This window comes from Lagenorhynchus albirostris, chromosome 15 (genome assembly GCF_949774975.1).
Source record: "Lagenorhynchus albirostris chromosome 15, mLagAlb1.1, whole genome shotgun sequence".
Classification (NCBI taxonomy): domain Eukaryota; kingdom Metazoa; phylum Chordata; class Mammalia; order Artiodactyla; family Delphinidae; genus Lagenorhynchus; species Lagenorhynchus albirostris.
In genome coordinates this window covers 18,918,544-18,933,263 of record NC_083109.1, presented here as the reverse complement: position 1 = coordinate 18,933,263, position 14,720 = coordinate 18,918,544, and the positions used below count along the sequence as shown (strand labels likewise).

General features: G+C 57.3%; 1 protein-coding gene across 2 annotated transcripts in view; it reads left to right on the top strand.

The window, feature by feature from the left end:
* The first annotated feature begins 1,834 nt into the window (after nucleotides 1-1,834).
* The window catches only part of PLCG1 (phospholipase C gamma 1), a 33,757-nt gene continuing 20,871 nt past the window's right edge, over nucleotides 1,835-14,720 (top strand). The window contains exon 1 of one of the 2 annotated variants that reach the window (XM_060125188.1): nucleotides 1,835-2,087. In XM_060125188.1, the coding sequence (XP_059981171.1) occupies nucleotides 1,871-2,087 (217 nt within the window). In that variant the 5' untranslated portion in view covers nucleotides 1,835-1,870. The remainder of the gene's footprint in view (nucleotides 2,088-14,720) is intronic. The other variant, XM_060125186.1, reaches the window with a different exon arrangement.

Below are 14,720 nucleotides of genomic sequence, written 5' to 3'. Positions count from 1 at the left end.
CCTGCTCTGTCTGGCTCTGCCTGGCTCAACATCCGTCAGACAGGCTCCACTGTGACCGCAGGTGTCTTTAGTTTGGGCGGTGTTCTGTGACAGGGGCAGCTAGATTGCAGGGGTGAGTCTAGGGAGTGGCTGCTGGAAGACAAAGAGTGGGAATTATTCAAATAACCAACAAAAGGCCTTGTGGCTGGAGAATGGAGTGAAGGAGAGGTGGTGAGAGATGAAATGCGTGAGAAAGGGGCCAGACCACATAAGACCTGCTGGGCCAGGTAGGGAGAGTGGATTTTGTGTGCCGTGGGAAGTTATGAATGGTTTGAGGCTGGAGGTAGGGAATCATGATTTAATTTCATTTTAAAGACTAGAGCATAGAGAATAGATCCAGGCAAGACCAAGGAGGCTAAAGAGTCTGTCTGAGAGAAGTTGGGCCTTGAGCTCGTGGGTGGAGCGGAGATATCCCAAGGTAGAGTGAACTGGACTTGATGGATTGCTGTGGGGTTTAGGCAGAGAGAGGAATCAAGGGTATCTCCAATGGTTTTGGCCCAAGCATCTTAGAGGAGTTTAATGCCACGTTCTGAGAATGTGAAGGCTATGGGAGAAGCAATTTGAAGAGGGAGGTGAGATGTCTGTGTTACGTGGGGACGTGGAGCAGGTAGTTGGATGTGGGGGAGATACAGCTTTGGCACTAGGGTGCCTGGGTTTGGCGGGGGAGGGGGGACGGGGGGGTGACGCCATGGGAAGGGTCAGGTCGCCTTGGGAACTGACTCAGGACCCACCGCAGAGGAAGAGAAGCTTCTGGAGGTCGAAAGGCAGCGGCCAGAGAGGTAGGAGGAAAACAGGGGGAGTCGGGCCGGGAAAACCAAAGCTCCGGAGAGCATCTGCAGGAGGGGCGCAGTCAGGTAGGGCCTGAGCCCGCGTCCTGCCGCGTGGAGACGCAGCGTGCGGTGAGGAAAACACTGGTCCAGGCAAGGGACAGAGGCGAAGACCGCTGGAGGACTTGCAGTGGATGCTCAGGCCTGGGGTACTACTCCGAATAACGGGACCCCCCCAAGGCCACACTGGCCACTGGGCCGGGACAAACGTGGGTCCAACAATCTTAGGAGCTGCCCGCGGGCCGGCCCTGGGCGGCCAGAGGGGAAAGACGGGACAGGCCGGCTGTCCGTCAGAGCCTGACGACCAATCCGCAGGAGGCCCCGCCCCCGCCCCTCCCCAGAGATGGAGCTCGGAGGACCCGCCTCCGCCGCCGCCGCCGCCGCCGCCGCCGCGGGTGTGAGGCGAAGCGGCCTGGCCTGGTTCCCTCCGCTGGGCAGCCCGCCCAGGTACTGGGTTTGGCTGGCGGGCCCGGGGGGCGCTCCGCACCCTCACCTCTCCTCCCGGTCGCTGCGCGGGCGGCGCTCCGGAAGCGGGCTTGAGGGAACTGCTGCGGCCGGGCCTGTGCGGGACAGTGGGCTGGGCAGCCGGCGTGTGCGACTGACGGCCGGGTCGGCGCGAGGCTGCCGCGCGTGACGGGGCCGGCCGTGGCCGCCAGGCTGTGTCCGGGGCCGCGTGAGGTAGCTCTGCGGGACGGAGGGACTGGCAGGTCGACCGCGGGCGGCGCGCGCGCCCCCAGCCGGGGCCTGTCCGGGGGTCGCGGGGCGCAGGCGCGGCGGCGGGCGACGGGCGGGGGTCCTCCTCACGGGCGCGCGGGCGCCTTTGTTCCAGGCGCGCGGGCCGAGGCGGGGCCTGCAGGGCCGCCCCGCCCCCCGCTCAGGCCCCGCCCCGTCTCCGCCCGCAGGAGCCGCCGCCGGGGTCTGCTCGCCCGCCGTCTCCGCCGCCGCCAGCTCGCTCCCGGCGGGCCTGCGCCGCGGCAGCCTGTGCCGCCCCCAGCGCCGGAGCCATGGCGGGCGCCGCGTCCCCCTGCGCCAACGGCTGCGGGCCCGGCGCGCCCTCGGACGCCGAGGTGCTGCACCTCTGCCGCAGCCTCGAGGTGGGCACCGTCATGACTTTGTTCTACTCCAAGAAGTCGCAGCGGCCCGAGCGGAAGACCTTCCAGGTCAAGCTGGAGACGCGGCAGATCACGTGGAGCCGTGGCGCCGACAAGATCGAGGGGTCCAGTAAGTGCGCCCCCCTCCCTGGGGCCCGCCGCGCGCGCGGGGGCGGCGGTGGTCTGCGCGGCTCCCGCGCGCCTCGGGCCGCCGCTGAAGAGAGACTTGGGCAAACTTTCGGGCTTTCCCCCCCACACCCTGTGGGCCCCGCCCCCGCCTCGGCCCGGGTGGTCACCGGGGGCGGGGGGCATCCGGGTCCTCAGTCACCTGACAGGACACCCCCTCCCCCAGCCGGGGGGGCGTGTTCCAGGCTCTTTGCCCAGAGGCCTAAAAATCCTAGCGGGTTGGAGACCAGCGAGGCCGGCGTCTGGTCCCCCACAGCCCGGGAGCGGTGTCGGCCGAGGCGACGGGAGCCGAGGCAGCGTGCCCCCTGCCAGCCCCAGAACCGGGGCCAGACCAGATGCACGCTCTTTCTCCGAAAAGAGCAGCCTCCGCGAAACTCTGGGCCTCCCGGCTGGGCTCATACTTGGAACGGAACCTTTGGGGTCCCTGGGTAGAACTTAGGCAGTTGCTACGGGAGGGCTGGTTTTGGAGCGGAACCGGGCCTATGCATCTCCGTCACGGGGAGAGGGAGGAAGGTGGTCCTGTTCGGTTTGGAAAAGCCTGAGGGGAGGCAGTGGCTGCTTTTTCCCGCCGCCTCTTTTGTCCCGAAGCTGAATTTTGGAGGTCTGTGTGCGTGGGCAGACACCCAAAGCCGGGGCACGGAGAGGGGCCAGGCTCCCCTTGTCCTTGTATGCACATTCTCAAGAGCTTGGCTCCCAGGAGGCCAGCCTCACTGCTTTGTGTCAGGTACTGTTCAAGAGCACGCAGCCAAATTGGGGTCTAGCCCTTTGTGGCCTGTGGCCTGTGCCCCGTAGCTGGAGGGAGCCAGGAGTGGCTACTCTTGATTTCCTGCCTCTTTGCCTTCCCAGGCCTGACCTTGGCTGCTTTTGCGAAGGAGGGAGGTGGGGGATTTTGAAAAACCCCAAATCCTTCAGAGTGTTATTCCACTGAGCGCATGCTTGTGCTGTGGCCGGATGGGCCCCCAGCTCTGCTCTCCATTCTCCCGCCTCCAAGTGTGAGGGGTGATTTGTCTGCAACCCCAGGCTGTGGGTTGCTTCCTGCAAGGACCCCCAGAGACTGATGTTAGAGCCAGGTTCAGAATTAGGTCCATGTGTAGGAAGGGGGTTCAGGAAGTGACACCCCCAAGGGAAGGTCCCACAGACCTCCTTGGCTGTGGTGAGAAGATGGCTGAGAAGATTGGGAGGAAGGAAGGTCTTACGGTGAGGCAGCCGTCCTCAACTACAAACTCCAGATCTGACACAGCTGCCGAACTTCCACACGGCAGCCGCCTTTCTCGGTGCCCCCGTCGGCCCTGTCAGCCATTGGGAGAAAATTTTAGTTATTTGAGAGACTGGATTCCAAAGTGGAGGAAGGACAGACACTGCAGAGAGCTGGGATGGCCCTGGAAACATCACCCAGGCATCAGACTCCAGGCGCAGCCCCTTCCATGTTTCTGTGGTGCTCTGTGCGCTTGCTCTCCTGAATTGGTTGGTAGCACGGGCTGGAGGTTCCCAGATAGACTTCTCCTAGGTAACAGGCTGCATTTCAAACCGTGCTCGTGACCAGCAGGCAGTAAGTGCAGCACAGTGGTTGAAGGCAGGGTTGGATTTGAAGCCCGTGTATATTAGTTGTGTAGCCCCTGCAGCTAGCTACTTCTCAGAGCTTTAGTTTCCTCATCTGCGAAGTGGGAGTAATAATACATCCACTATATTTTGTTGCTCTGGGGGTTAAATGAGAAGATTAAAACAGCTAGCACAGTGCCCGACACATTGTAAATGTTTAATAAGCGTAAGCCGTTATTAATGGTAACAATAATGGAGTGTGACTGCTCTCCTGCACTGGGACTGTGTGGCTGCAGAAGAGCGTGAGGGTGAGGGTGTCGGAAGGGAGGAGGATGGGGCCCCAGTTCCCATTTCACTGAGATCACTACCCGGAGATGGGAGGATATGGTTTTGTTTTGCCCTGACCCAACTACTCAGCTACCCACCTACCACGTAGAACAGTGGATAGAGTAAGTGTAAGGAGATATGCACATCTGGCTCATGAGTGGGTAACTTTCTCGTTTGTACGTGGGGCATGTACAGAAAGAATGGGTGTGGAGAGGCAAGAGGCTAGTCCACGATGTCTCAGGTGTTTGGGGATGGAGGCAGGAATGCAGAGGACCTGATGACCCCAGCCCCCAATGGTGGGTCAGCCAGAGAGGTACAAATTCAGTGATCTCATCAGTTAGCTGGGATTTGAGAGGCCTGGAACGTGGGCAGAGGATGTAGAAGGGGCCCTGGCCCTTTGATTTTGGAGGCCCGGTTTGAAGGATTCCGGGTGAGAAGGCTAATGGACACTCGTGTGGAGTTCAGACCTTGCAAACAGAGCCTCATGCTGAAGCTGCCCCATTGCTGTCTATTCATGGGTGCACCTCGTTGTGGGGTTCTGATCCCTGCAGCCCCCCTCTGTAGGTTCTGAGGAAGTTTAGACTCCCAGCAGGGCCCCTTGCCGTCTGGCCTTTTCCTGCTGACCCTGTAACCTGGCCAAAGAGAGAGAGACACTTCTGGGACCCTCAGGGTGTCCGTGGCCCTGAGGAGAGACTGGGGTTCAATGAAAGTGCCCGGCACTCATGTAGAGCAGGGGTCCCCAACCCCCGGGCCATGGACTGGTACCAGTCCTCGGCCTGTCAGGAACCGGGCCGCACAGCAGGAGGTGAGCGTGGGCGAGTGAGCAAAGCTTCATCTGCTGCCCCCCGCCATCGCTCGCATTCCCGCCTGAAACGCCCCCGCCCCCCGTTAGTGGAAAAATTGTCTTCCTCGAAACCAGTCCCTGGTGCCAAAAAGTTTGGGGACCGCTAATGTACAGGACCTCATTCTGGCCTAACTCTGTGCCCTCTCACTTTATCCTGCACTTGTGAGACGGTGCTGGCAGGTGCTCACTTCTCCAGTGGGAGTTTGGCTTAAAAGAGGGGTGGGGAAGTGCCTTGGTGCTGGTTGTCACGGTGGTGTGACAGGAACCAGGTCAACGTTGGGCTTTTTATGTTACAGATACTGACTTAAATGAGCACAAAGCAATTACAGACCTCCTGCTGAGTGCTACAGAGACTTTTCATCATGTTTTCTTGGTTTATCCTCTAAAGGGCCTGGAGTACCACCCCACTTTACAGATGAGGAAATAAAAATGTAGGGAGTGAATTGTGCTGCCATGTGACAGCCTCAGTTGGACCCGGCTCTCCAGTCAGTGGCTGGTCGGCCAGTCCCAAAAGGACTCAGAGCCCCGGGACTGTGCTGTGAGTGGTCTCAGGCCCCCGTTCTGTGGTCTGCGTTGCTCCTCTGAGGAGAAACCTTTGTGTTCAGACTGTTCCTTACAGACAGCCTCAGCCTCTCTAGGCTCTGGCTCTACACTTTTCCCTCTGGTGCCTTCTGGGATGAGAGGTTCAGTCGAGGGTCATTGTGGGAACAGTGGCTCGGGTGGAGGCTCCATGGTGGGCTCTGAGTGCCATCCAAGCGTATCTGTGGGAACTTTTGCAGCCCCGGCCTTTCGTCTTTGATTCTTACATTGACACCCTTCTAGACGCCAGGCTTTCTCAGGTGGTGAATGAAAACAGGCCCTTGCCCTTAGGGAAACTAAAGGGGACAATGGAATGGTACCTTTGATGCCAGGGGTAGGGGGTGGCAGAAGAACGCAAACCGCCTTGGACAAGGCAGTCAGGCTCACAGGGTAGGTGACATTGGTACCAGCTGTCTGAGGCCTGACCCCTGTGGCTGTCAGACTGCTGAGGAGATAGACCACAGGACCAGCCCTGAAGGCTGTGCCCAAGGTGCCCGAGGAGGGCAGGCCTGTATCATTGGGGATTTTCTTTGTGCTGGCTGGTTGCTCCCGGGGGGAGAGGGGTGAGAGCACATGTCCGGATCTCCAGAGCTAGCCATCCTCGCCTGTGCGTTTCCTGTCTGACTAGTTTTTCCAGGGGAAGTCAGACCTCTTAGTGTTTCCTCAGCCCCCCAGGCTTGCCCTGATGTGTGGGTTTCCAGACCAGCACGGCCAAGCTCTCTGTCCAGCTGGGGCTTTTTCTTTCCTGTGAACCTAGGAAAGGGGCCTGCTTCACAGATGCCTGGAAGAGCTGAGCACAGCAGCCCTGGGGCCCCCAACACCTCCACCTTCTCTCTGTGTGTGTACGTGCCCACACAGACGTACGCAGATGCACAGGCTTGAGTTACCAGTTAGAGAGCTTGGTCACTAGCTTGCTTTGGGTAGCCCCTTAGAATGGGGGGCATTTATTTGCTCAGTAAATATTGTGTGAACACCTCTTATTTGCCCAGTGCTAGGCACTAAGGGTTCAAAAGATGGATAAGACTTGGTCAGTGGCATTGAGGGAGTCCCAGACTCCTGGAAGAGACAGATTTGGGAACGTGTAATTATAACCCTGTGTGTTATGTACCTAGAGGTACATGCTGAGAGCTTTCTGAGTGCAGAGTAACGAGCTCTGCTCAGCAAGCAGGGGGTCGAGAGGAGAGAGCCGGGAAGGCTTCACACGGAAGGTGGCCGGGGAGCTGGGCCTTCCTGAGTGGTTGAGGAACTTGCCTGTACCCTGGCTGAGGCCCTGGGGATCGCTGTGCAGGGGTTGGGCTGGGGGCAGCGTAGGGAGGGCCACGGCATGCTGTAACTCGTGGGTTGTGCTCTGTTCTGTAGGCCAGCTGTCACCAGAGGCTGAAGCAGGACTGTCCTGTGTTTGTCTGGGAGAGGTTGAGGAGGGAGACCCGTGAGCCACTGCAGTTTGCAGGAGAGACCTGATGAGCACAACACAGCCTCCTTGCGAGGCAGGCAGGAGGCAGCAGTGATGGAGGGGAGGGGAGGGGCTGGGGCTGGAGGGAGGAGACAGTAGAGCCAGAGTAGCTTAGCATTCGGGCTCTGAACTCTGACTGCCTAGGTTAAAATCCTGTTGTGCCGCTTACTTGCTCTGTGACCTTGAGTGGGTGACTTTATCTCTCTGGACTCCTTGTTTATAAAAGAGGGATAGATTACATTTTTCTCATAAGGGAGTTACGAGGATTCAGAGAGAATCTGCAAGATGCTTTGCATGGAGTGTAGCACCGTGTAAGTGCTTCACGCATGGGAGCCCTGATGAGGAGGAAGGTGAAGATTAAGTTGCCCAGGAGGACCTGTTAGTGGAAGGGAGCAAATGTACCTGTGGTATTGAGGGGATGGCCACCAAGCGCTTTGATTCGGAGACAAGGAGGCCACCTAGCCTCTTTCTTGAAGCTCTCAGGAGCCCCTCTATCATCAGGGCTCTTTCCTGACGCTGACTTTTGCAGGGTGCCAGGGCAGTTGGCTGTGAGCAGCGGTTTTGGTATCATATGAAGATATCAGATTGGCCTATTTCTGAGAACGTCGCCCTGAGAAATGCTACCTGAGCGCCTTGGTGGGAGACCCCTGTCTTCCAGGAAGTGCTTTAATGCCAGCACGTCAGTGTGCTAGGGCCTGCCTTTGCCTCTCCCGTCACCATCCCTGTCGGTCTCCGTTAATTCAAAGCATCTCTTCCCACTCTGTGCCCTTTTCTCTGGGATGTGGCTTCAAGGAAGTCAGCGGTGGCTAAGTTGGAGGGAGGAAGTGAGGCCTAATGTAGCAAAGTCCTGACATTAGGGGATAGGAGACATTTTCCCCCTCTCTGCTCCCTCTCTTAGAACTGCAGAAGTCAGTGGGGACTTTGAGGGGAGTCCCAGGAGAAGTGGAGGTGGGGCAGGAGGAGGGGAGTGTTCTGGAGCTCCTAGTAGAGTGCTTTGTTTAGAGAAGCATGGCGCCCGGGCTTCTCTGGGGGGAAATCTTTTGAGAGCAGCATGGTAACAGGTGATAAGACTCTAGGCGGAGCCCAGGGTGAGGAGTGGCCTCCAGCAGCTGTAGCCAGAATCAGTCAGATTTGGGTCTGAGTCTCAGCTCTTCCTGTGACCTTGGGTACACGTCACTTTAACCTATCTTAAACTGATCTTCAGCTGTAAAAATAATTTCTCCCTCATGGAGCATATATTAACAATGGTCAAATGAGATCCGTATGAGAGTGAGAGATTCTATGTGAGAGTGCTCAGCAGAGCATGTTGCACTCGTGGGTGCTTAACAACTATTTGTTTCCTTTGCTTTCACCATAACTAACTACAGAGCTCCAGTTCTCCTGTCCACCACGAAGCTGGATGCCGTGGCTGCTCTGACAGCCTGGGCTAGAAGTCTGTTTACTACTTCTTTTCTTTGTTCTCTCCCTGAGTCTGTACACAGAGGTCGGGGGCAGGAGAAAAATTGGGTACTTGAATAGTGCATTAGTTCATGGAGCATTTTCTCATCCATTGTGTTGTTTAAGCTCCACCACAGCTCCAACTGAGAGGTGGGAATGATAGGCTCTCCCTTGTAGATGAGGAAACGAAGGCCCCAAGGCTAAGGTGCCCCAGCAGGTTCATGGTAGTGCTGGGACCAGAGCCTGGAACTTCTGATTCCCACTGCAGTGTTCAGTTTATTCCTCCACTCTGGGGAAATGACAGTAAGGTGGGTGTTCTGCAGGACCAGAGTTGTTTTACTTTATGTGGACAGAACTCCCTGATCTCTCCTCTGCCCTCTGGGCAGATGTCCTGGTCGATGCGCCCAGGCCCCCTTCCTGGCACGCTGGACTCAGAGCCTCCATCGGGACCCTCTGCTGCCCTCGGCTTGCCACAGCCCCCATCGAGATGCTTCTGTCCCTGCTGCGGGGGCCAAGGTAGCAGAAGAGCCTCGCCCTGACTTGCTCTTACTGGGCTGTGGTGACAACCGCACTGAGCCTCTGCCAGGGCAGTGGGAGCCTGGGCTCTGGGCTCTAGGTGCCCTGAGAAGGGCCTCTCCAGGACCCCGACGACAAGCTGAAGCACATGCCTTCGTCCACATGTTCCTTCGTTCATCCCACATTTAGTGTGGTCTTAGCTCCTGTGTGTTAGGTACGCTGAACCAGACATGATGACTCCAGCCTCTGACTTGTTCACTGTGGCAGTAGATCTCTAGCATAGTGAGCTTTCCGTATCACCATAGCTACTCTTTCTTTCCTTGAAGGAAAAAAAAAAAAAAAAAGCCCTGAAAACAGCTTTCTTGGGCCCTGTGGCACACTGAACAAGTGAGGTGCCACTTGTGCCTCCCTGGCTTTGGACTCTGGCATTTGCTGACGTGCCAAGCACTGTGGAGTCTAGCGGTAAACATAAAGGTTAAGGCACATATAGCCAGAAAGAAAAAATAACGACGGGGGTCCGGGCACGCTGAGAAGGAAACAAGCCAAGCTTGCTCTGTCGGTCTGGAGAGATGAGGGTGTGCTGTGTTCATCTCCATGGCTGACGGCAGCCGAGGCTTGGCTCTCCTGTAGGCCATATGTGTGCGCCGTGGCAAGCCACCCCACTGTTTCCAGAGGGGGGCCTTGGCGGCTCTGGGTCTGCCCCCAGGTGCAGAGCCTCAGCACTCCGGGCAGATTAGGCTGGAGGAGGATTTGGGGAAAGGAGGCCAGGGAGGAATTAGTTCCTGTGACTTGAGCACGGGGTACAGTGAGGGTGGCCCCGCTGTTGTGGCAGGTAGGCTGCAGCCCTTGTGGGTCAAGAGGCTGCCTTGGCTGGGGTCTCGGAAACAGAGAACTTTGTGTTCACACTCCAAGGTATTATAGCTGTGCCCTTGCCTAATTGTATCTCTCCGCCTTCACCCCAACACACATACCCCTGCTTGAGCTGCCCCCGAGCCACAGCTTCCTGCCATCACCCCATCACCCCAGAGTTAGAGCCGCTCATCACAGCTGGGTGTGCTGGGGCCTCCAGAGGGAGTGGAGACTGAGGCTGCCTCGAGAGAGTGCCCTCAGCCCTAGAGGAGAGGGAAGAAGTGTGAGAAGGGGGAGGTCCTTGGATATGCTGGGGCTGGGGAAGAGGTGGTGGGGACGGTGCAGGTGGTCGCTTTGGTGGAGGCTGAGGTCCCAGGAGATGCGGCTCAGAGAGTCTCCGCTTGCATTCCTGCCGCAGTTCTTGATGGTCTCCCTCTCCTCCTTGTAAGACTAGTTCCTTTTGAGGAGGTGCTTGGCTTGCCTTTGAGAGGCTGCAGTGGCTGAGTGCCCAAGCACAAGTACTAGGTCTCTCCCCGACTTGTCACCTCTAGGAACCAAGCCTGTCCTCGGGGAAGCAGGGAGGGCTCCTTTTTATAGCCCACATGTAGGCTTTGTGTATAGGCTCTGCTGCTTCCTTCTGGGCCCTTCCCGGTGTTGGCCGGTGGCCCTGGCTTCAGCAAGACTAAGGATGCAGAATACATGGGGCAGGGCTTTCTCCTGCAGGAGACTGGCATCTCCCTTGCTGAGCCAGGCCTGGCACAAAGCAGCCTGGAGTTAGGAAGCAAGAAAAGGAGGTGACCCAGTCCTTGATCCTGGGAAGCTTGTGATCTGGAACGTGCAGAAAACCGTGAAAGCCGAGGGCCGGCAGGAGACAGTTGTGCCTAAAGTGCTGTTGGCTGAGCGCGGGGCTCCAGAGAGCATCAGCCTGCCACTGTGGCTCGCTCCCCCTGCTGGCTAGCAGGCTGGCGTTGGCTAGAGGATCAAGGCGTGGGCTCGGTGAGGAGTGGACGGTCTGACCAAAGCTCCAGGCCCTGGTGGCAGACATCTGACCAGACTGGTAAGGCGTTGGGCCACGGAGAGTTGGACCGCTTGTTTGTGTGAGACCTAATTCTAACTCATCGGGGGTGGGCCATTCACATTGGGGTTGGCTTCCTGTTTTCTTGGACACCTGGGGACGTGGTTGAGCTGAAATGTCCTGAGGGAAGTGGTTGTTTAAGGGGCGCCCCCCAGGTCCCAGTGTCCTTGGCCTGGCCTTGCCCTTGCAGGGGTAGGGCACTGACCATACTGGGACTCTGGCTGTGTAGCTGTGGGTGTGTGATGGGTGAATGCAAACCCCATGGGATTGTGTGACTTCAGCCTCAGGCCCAGAGAGTGTGGGCCCGAGTTCATGGAGTGACTGACCCTAGGAAGGAGGGGAGGAGTTGGCCACAGGTCCCAAAGGCTTCTGCGCCTACTTGAGGGTAGGAGGTCAGCTGGGAAGTTGGGTAGCGACAGGGGCAGGGGGCGACGAGTCCCTCTCTGAGGCTCTGAAGACCACTTCCCCCTGTTTGTCCTCCGGTAGCTCTCCTATTCTGACCCTAACACAGTAATTGAGTATGATGTGTCTGTGTTCGCCTGTCAGTTCCTAACTGGGGCTGGCCTTTCTTGGGAGCTCTTAGCATATCCAGCAAGGAGGTTAGAAAACGTAGTATATATCGGTTTGTCAGGGGTTACTCAGAGCCTCTTGAGGCCAGCAGTAAAATAACAGACAGTCCCCTCCAGTGAGAACACCTGATGCCTAGACTGTTCCTTGAGGGTGTCCTGGTCCCTGGCCTGAGAACTGGCCCACACTGGAAGGGTGAGGCTCTGCAGGCAGGGGTGGGAGGCTAGCAGGCAGCTGTCTGTGCTACAGGAGGTGAGGCCAGGAGCTGTCTTAAGAGGGTGGAACCAGGGAATTAAAATCAGGAAGGGCAAGTCCCAAGGTAGCCAGGGAATTAAAATCAGGAAGGGCAAGTCCCAAGGTAGCCACTCCTTTCAATAGGGGAGGTGATTTTGAAGAATCTGAGCTGGGCTTCCTGGGGAGGCAGGGAGTGGGTGTTCCCTTTCACCTCGGACTGAGGTCAGAGAGTAGATCACATACTGGGGCCTTGGCTCCCCGGGAAGCAAAAGGAGGACAGGAGAGTGACTTGGCTTGGGCTGGTGTTGCCCAAAGGGAGTGGCCCACTGAGGAGAGGCTGGACCAAGCAGCTCTAAACCGGGAGAGCAGGTGGGTGTACAGAAGAGGGCGTCTGAATGAGCAGGCCTGTGACTTACTGACCCTTGTCATTGTTTAGAACGTCTCCAACCTAATCAGGGTTGACTCTGTTGGGGGTTTGAGGGCTGGCCCCACATGTCCCCCAAAGAGGGAAGGGCCCATGGTGACAGTAACAGAAACCAAAGAGGCGGGGAGCCAGGGCCGGGGTCATGAGACAGCATGGGGGTCAGCAAGCTCCACAGGGGAAGGCCTCTGCCATCCCCCTCCCACCTGTACCCCAACTTCAGCCCCTATCACTCAGCCCCCAGCCGGAGGCCCCTATCATTTCCTTTCAGGAGAGGGCCCCAGATTTTTTCTTTCTTCTCCTAACAGTGCATTTCCTGCTAGGCACTGGGGCATTGACGCCAACAGGCATGGAGCTTATGCTCCAGTGGAGAAGACAGTCAGTCAAATAGCCTTAAAATACACAGCATTCCCACTCATCTAGGTACTAGGTAAATGTGGTTGTGAATGATATTAGAAAAGCCAGTAGGACTTGTTCAAGGATTAGATTGGAGGGGGTGAGAGAAAAGATGTTAAGCATGGTTCTGAAGAGTCGAGTCTATGCACCTCTTTGGAGGTGATGCTGTTAGCGGACCCAAGAGGTGTGGCAAGAGGCCTCGTTTTGGTGAGGGGTTGACTTTGAGGCGAACAGGTGGAGACGGCAAGTAGGCAGTTGGTTTGAAGGGTCTGAAGCTTATAGTCAAGGAGTAGGCTAGAGCTGTGTTTGTAAATTGCCTGCATTGACACTGACTGGGGAGCAGGGAGAGCATCGGGAGAGGAGAGGCCCTTGGCATGGGCCTTGACGAAGGCCCGCGTGGGGACAGGTGGGGATAGGCCTGGAGCCCAAGAAGAAGCAGGAAATCAGGAGAGGAGAAGTCAAGGGCAGAACTTCCAGCAGGAGGGAGGGTGTAGACACCCGTGTTGATTGCCCTGAGGGTCAGGAAAGAGGAGGCTAGAAAAGTGACTTATGCTTAGTACTCTGGTTCTCCAGGTGGCCTGAATGTACCATGAGGAGCATTTCATTGGGCCTTTTGAGATCCTGGACACTCCAATACCCAGCCCTGCTGGGCCCTCATCCTCTTCCCTGTAGCTGGGAGCCTGGCAGACACAGGCCATCTAGAAAGAACTCGGGCAGCACCAGCCTGCAGAGTGGGCAGACGTCAGCATCCAAGGGACTGCCTGGGGCGTCATGTGGGCTCGGGCAGAGAAGCTGGGGCAAGCCCCTTGTTGCACCTGCCCCCACTGTGGTGTTGATGGCCAGCGGAGGCCTACCTTCCCTCCCCTCTCATCCATGAAACTCTGAATGCCCTTTTCCCCAAACCCCCAGACTACTGCATCGATGCCTTGGCTTCTGTGATCCTCCCTGGCAGACTTGGACAGGCCAGTCCTCCAGACCTGCCTTCTGTGGACAGAGTGGTCCGAGACTTCCCACATCCAGCTCCTCACTTTCTCTGGCTCTCGGTGCCACAGACACCTCCCTGTTGTTCTACTCTTTGCAGGACCTCATAGTTATCTGCTTCCCCATCTGTTTCCTCCACCGGGCAGGAGCTTTCTGGCTTTCTCAGGGGCAGGAACTCCAATGCCTTACTGATCTCTGTTTATCCAGGACCCACCCCAGGGCCTGACGTGGAGTAGACAGACATTTGAAAGTTTGATCCCGGTGATGGAATGAAAGAACAAGCCCAGTAGATAACTGCTCATCTCTCTCCCAGCTTTGAGTTCCTTGGGTGGGGCCTCCTTGCCCTTCCTTCCTTTGGAGCCAGGGCATGCTGTTCCCACCTCTGAAATGGATGGGATTAATTTTGCATCTTAGGGAAGAGGGCTGCCTGCCTGAATGGTGTGAAGGCTTGCTGGGCTGCCCTGCTTTTTCTCTGCAAACCCAAGTTCAGGGTGTGTGCTGCTGTGGGGCCGCTGCAGAGGGTCCCAGTTCTACATGAACTACCACGTGACTGTGACAAGACCCTTGGGAGCCTCCATTTCCTCATTGCTCCACAGAGGAGGTTCACCTAGAATCTAGACTCCAGATGATTCATGAACTGGCGAGGATCCTTGACAGCTGTGACCTGAAGCAGTTAGTATGTAGGAGTGCAGGGTTCCGTGTAGGAAGATCCCACAGATCCCCATCCAACTGTCCGAATGGCCTTTTCCTGTTTATTAAGGTGGGAGAAGGGCTGGCTGCTCTTCTCGGTCAGGTGTTTAGGGAACAGTGATGGACGAAACCCCAACCGGGAACAGATGCTGAGCTCTGCCCTGGGTGTGCCCTGTACTCCAGGGTTTGGCTAGGCCTTCCCTGTTGCATCTGGGAAGGGGTTTAGTCCTCTCGCCCCTGCTGGTCTGGTTTGAAGGTGCTGCTGCACAGGAATGGGAAGGAGATAAACTCCGGCCTCACCTTCCCTTTGCTGCATGACCCTGTGACCCTGGGTCTCTGAGTCAGGATCCGTCCTTTGTAAAATGGAGGCTGAGAGCTCCCCACCCCTCCGCTCTCATCTTTCTCCCTGGGAGCCGCTCCAGACTGTTCTGTTGGGCGGGGATAGGGGGGCTCTCATTCCTACTCCTTGAGCAGTAGGTGGCCGACATGGAAGCTGCTGGCCATCCCAGGCCCTGGCTCCTGCTGCATCAGACTCCTTTCCCACCTGTGTGCAGGTTCTGTCTTGTCTCCTCTTTGGCCACCTCCATCCTTCTCCTTCCAAGCTGTGAGGCTCTGTCAAAGCTGTATAATCCTGGCTGATCCAGGCACCCTAGGGTGCAGAGGCCTCTG